Source organism: Notothenia coriiceps, unplaced genomic scaffold (assembly GCF_000735185.1).
Source record: "Notothenia coriiceps isolate Sejong01 unplaced genomic scaffold, NC01 NC01_scaffold00012507, whole genome shotgun sequence".
Lineage (NCBI taxonomy): Eukaryota > Metazoa > Chordata > Actinopteri > Perciformes > Nototheniidae > Notothenia > Notothenia coriiceps.
In genome coordinates this window covers 84-4,108 of record NW_011345208.1, presented here as the reverse complement: position 1 = coordinate 4,108, position 4,025 = coordinate 84, and the positions used below count along the sequence as shown (strand labels likewise).

Below are 4,025 nucleotides of genomic sequence, written 5' to 3'. Positions count from 1 at the left end.
TTTAGTAAAAACAATTTCACATGAGGATCTGGGCTTGTAACTCAAGACTCTATAGAAATAGTTTGAACTGGTACAATATCTGCTACCTAACAATATGAGGACCGATGAAACACACACACTTCTACACTCACCATTTGTTCCTCAATTAGCAAACATCTACATGGAAGAATGACAAAAGGTCAACAAGAACAAATATAAAATACATTAAAAAAGATCTAATTTATTTGTATCAATGTTTTATAAAATGGTATTATTTATTCTTTAATTATAACTTACTAACTCATGTTCTCACTAATTCAGGATCCCATTAGCTTGATAAGCTAACTTTTCAGTGCAAACCCTGGGCAACTGCAGTTAGAATTGTGTAACTTCAAGTTATTTTAACACCTCAACAAATAATGTTAAAAGAGCGCAGACAAAGCACCTTCAAAGGTAAATACTGTTATAAAATTACTAAAAACACGGTAAGCTCCACAAATAACATGACTTACTAGGTCTACTGATTATCTATCAATTTGGTGTTGAATTGGAAACCACTGTTACAATTCACATTTTAAAATAATATCTTGTGCTTCAGTAACAACATCTTAGAAAAAGTAATGAATTACCTCAATTTAGTGTGCAGTCCTTCCAGTTCTGTTGAGAGAATCTTCCATGTGGCAGTGGTCCTTTGCATGCGGTTAGCTACGTTAAGCTAATAAGCTAACATTAGCTCATCTGGCCATGTAAATAAAAGTAATGATGGAATAACTAGTTCTCTAGATTAGAAGGCAGGACATCTCATTCATAAAACGAGGGGCAATACTCTGGTAGTTCGATGTGTGTATAGGTGTGTGTGGTTAAACCAGGTTAAACGTAGCAGCCTCGATCTCTATTCAGCGGTTCAAATGAAGGGAAACACAGTGAAGTAAACAGTAAAAGGCACAGCTCTTTGCAGCTGGTGCTGCTCTTCTCAGATTCTGCTGAGTTACAAGTTACTGCCTCCAGTGCCCTGTAGGACGAAGCCAGTTCAACAGACCCTGGATATGTTCGATTTACCCGGCTTAACTAACCCTTACAAAGGCGATGTCGATAAGCGGTCCTACGAAGCTGGTTATCAACTCAGTAAATCAACCAGGGTTTCTCTGACCGGCTGAGAGCGCGTTCACGTGAAAGGGATGGTGTTAGCAAAATTTGACCAATCACAAACAAGGAGACGCGTGCTGACAGCGCAGCGTCATACTTCATGAATGAATAGTGTAAATAGCAAATCCTGCTTCGTAGTACAGGCCACTGGTGCCGCAGAGATTTATACGAGAAAGTAAAACGTGGCCACTTTTTATTTATTTTTCTCTCAATGAATCCTCCAGGGCTCCGTAGTTGATCAATAAAGTATTTTTTTATAGACGTTTTAGCATTTTTATAAAGAAAAATTGAAGGTTTTTTTTTTTCTTGTATCACTTCACCACAAGTAATTATTAGCAATGTATCATCATACTTGCCTCCCATTTTCTATTATCAGTGAGAGCATTTCTTAAAGGTATTTTTAAAAGAAAATATTAAGAGTTAACTGCCTGTATGCGGAGAAACAGAGGAAAATGCCAAACAATGTAAATGTAGAGCTTATTGAAGGCAGCGGGATAACAGTATGACAATTGAACAATAAACAGTTAATAAAGCAGTCATATCATGGCACTTGCTGAGGGGATAAAAAGCGCTGTGTGCACTCACCTCGTCGAAGGAGGAGTGTGTGAACATGTCATCATGGGCGAGGCCGAGGCGGGGGGTGAGGATGGAGATGGGGGGGGTGATGGGTGTGATGGCGGGCGACGGGCCATCAGACAGCAGGACGTCCCTCTCTGGACTGTCCAACGAAACCTCCTCTGTGGCCTCTGCAGCAGGACAGATAGAGTGTGATCGAGCATGAAAATGGGGCAAACAAAGGGATCACAATGTTTTCTCTCAAGTTACTTTCTATGTAACATGATGTTAATTCATTAAAGAAGGACATAAGAGAATAGGAAATGCAATCTCAGAGTGTTATTGTGCAGGGCGGCCATCTTTGCAGGATAGTTTCTAAAGAAACGGCAGCAGCCAACAATAATGATCATCTTTCGACTCGTCGTCTGTCAGCTCTTGCATCTGAAATGAATATAGAAGCCAAGAGTATAGATGCCCTAACAGAGAGAATTGTCTTTGTTTTTAATGATTTGAATAATAGAAGAAGGGTCAAAGGATCTTGTAAACTTGCCGCCCATCACTGTTACTGATGTCAGCGCACATCTGGTGTTTGTAGTTAGTGCCAACACCTGTCGGCAATGTGAATATTTTTTATATTTGGAAGCCAATGTAATGTTTACAAATGGATAAAGTGGATACAGGACCTTCAGATCTAGAGGCCCAATTACAACTATACAATCATTTGGACAGAGGTAAGTTGGCTAACGGTATGCTAACAGAATGCTATCAAAACCATGGTTTATCATACAAAATGTATTTAACGGTATATTTATATATACTGTATACTGCTACATTTCATGTTTCAAGTCGTATTCCATTTGTAGTGGTTTGTGTTACTGTAGTCAAGCAATTTCTTTCTGACAATATACAGTCAGCAGATGGCTGCCACACTAGCTATTTGGCATCTCTTGCTAATGTTGGTTACGTCTCTCTAGTTTAGTTTCCATGTTGGAAATGTATAAAATATAATCACATGGTCTTTTAATTAGCTGTGTTTGTTTTTCTTCGACATTAGCAGTGATAGCAAAAGACACAACGGTGCCTTACGACCATGTTTAAAAGGTTTAAAGGGAAAAGTTGCCCTACATGTTACGTCAATGGGATGCTTTCGTTGGTATATTTCCAAGATGACCAACTGATTGTTGATGACATCACATTCCCTGTTGGGTTTCTCCTATTGTTCAACAAAAAGTTTGACAAGCCACCAATGTACTTTTTACCATGTTTGTTATATTTTAGTACTTCCCAAATGAAGCCTTAAACTCTCATCATGTCAGATTTGCGACGGACGGTAAAAGATGATCAAAAATGTATACGGAAGGACAATAAAATGTATTATTAATCCCTGCATAATTCTTCCTGTCTCCTACACTACCCTGGATATTTTGGCCTGGAGGCGGTGTGTAACCAACAACAGCGCACATTTGCACGGGTGTGGAACACCGAAATGTGGACGATTTCATGGTAAAACAGTTCTGTGTGTGTGCGTGTGTGTGTGTGTGTGTGTTTGTACCTGCGAACAGGTCCTCTGAATCGTCATCAAACAGCGAATCCCGTTTGGGTCCATTTGAGTTGGTGCTGATGTCTTCAGCAGGTAGACTGGCTAGTCCTGACTGTAAACACACACACAGAAACACACATAACATATGTTACTCATTGTGCAGCAGGAAACTTTATTAACTCAGCCATCTGCATCAATGTAGATACAGGGTATATGCAGAAATCCTGAGGTCAAATTTAATACCTTTTAAGACCTTTTTTAAGACCCTTTCCATACATTTGAAGACCTCATCGAAACTTTGAGTTCTAACCGGTTACACACTTTACCTCACATTGACTATATTGATTGTAAGATAGCAAAACTAAACAGAGTGCAGACAGACTACTGAAGCCTCCTCTCCACATGAACTTCAACCTCTCTGTGAAGGTCAGGTTTAATGCAGTATGCTGCTTTGTTGCTTCTGTAGACTCTGTGCTCTTTCATTCCAGTAAAACTCCTCAGAAACCATTAGAAACCATTATTTGACCAATAAACAAAACAATTGACAAAACTTTTGAACTTTTTGAAACCTTTGAAATATATTAAACTTTGGTGAGCTTCAGCGGGGTAATGCCATATAGGAGCTCCCTCACAAATACCCAGGGGTTAAATTGGGCTGGGGCTGTCCGGGGCTAAGCCCTGGCACATAGGACGATGCTCTGACGTCATCACCCTCACACATTTTTCATATGTTTACAAAAAACGATATATATGTTAAGACTTTTCTCGTTCTTAATATAGACTATATTAGGGTCGATATGTGTTG

The 4,025-nt window shown here is 39.3% G+C and overlaps 1 protein-coding gene across 1 annotated transcript; it reads right to left on the bottom strand.

Moving 5' to 3' along the window:
* Nucleotides 1–131: 131 nt before the first annotated feature.
* On the bottom strand, nucleotides 132–3,332 carry LOC104947381 (sorting nexin-2-like; the record flags this gene model as incomplete). Its single annotated transcript, XM_010773383.1, has 3 exons — nucleotides 132–156; nucleotides 1,676–1,871; nucleotides 3,233–3,332. Coding segments are annotated over 3 exons (321 nt in total), but the record flags the coding sequence as incomplete, so codon positions are not given.
* Nucleotides 3,333–4,025: the final 693 nt, after the last annotated feature.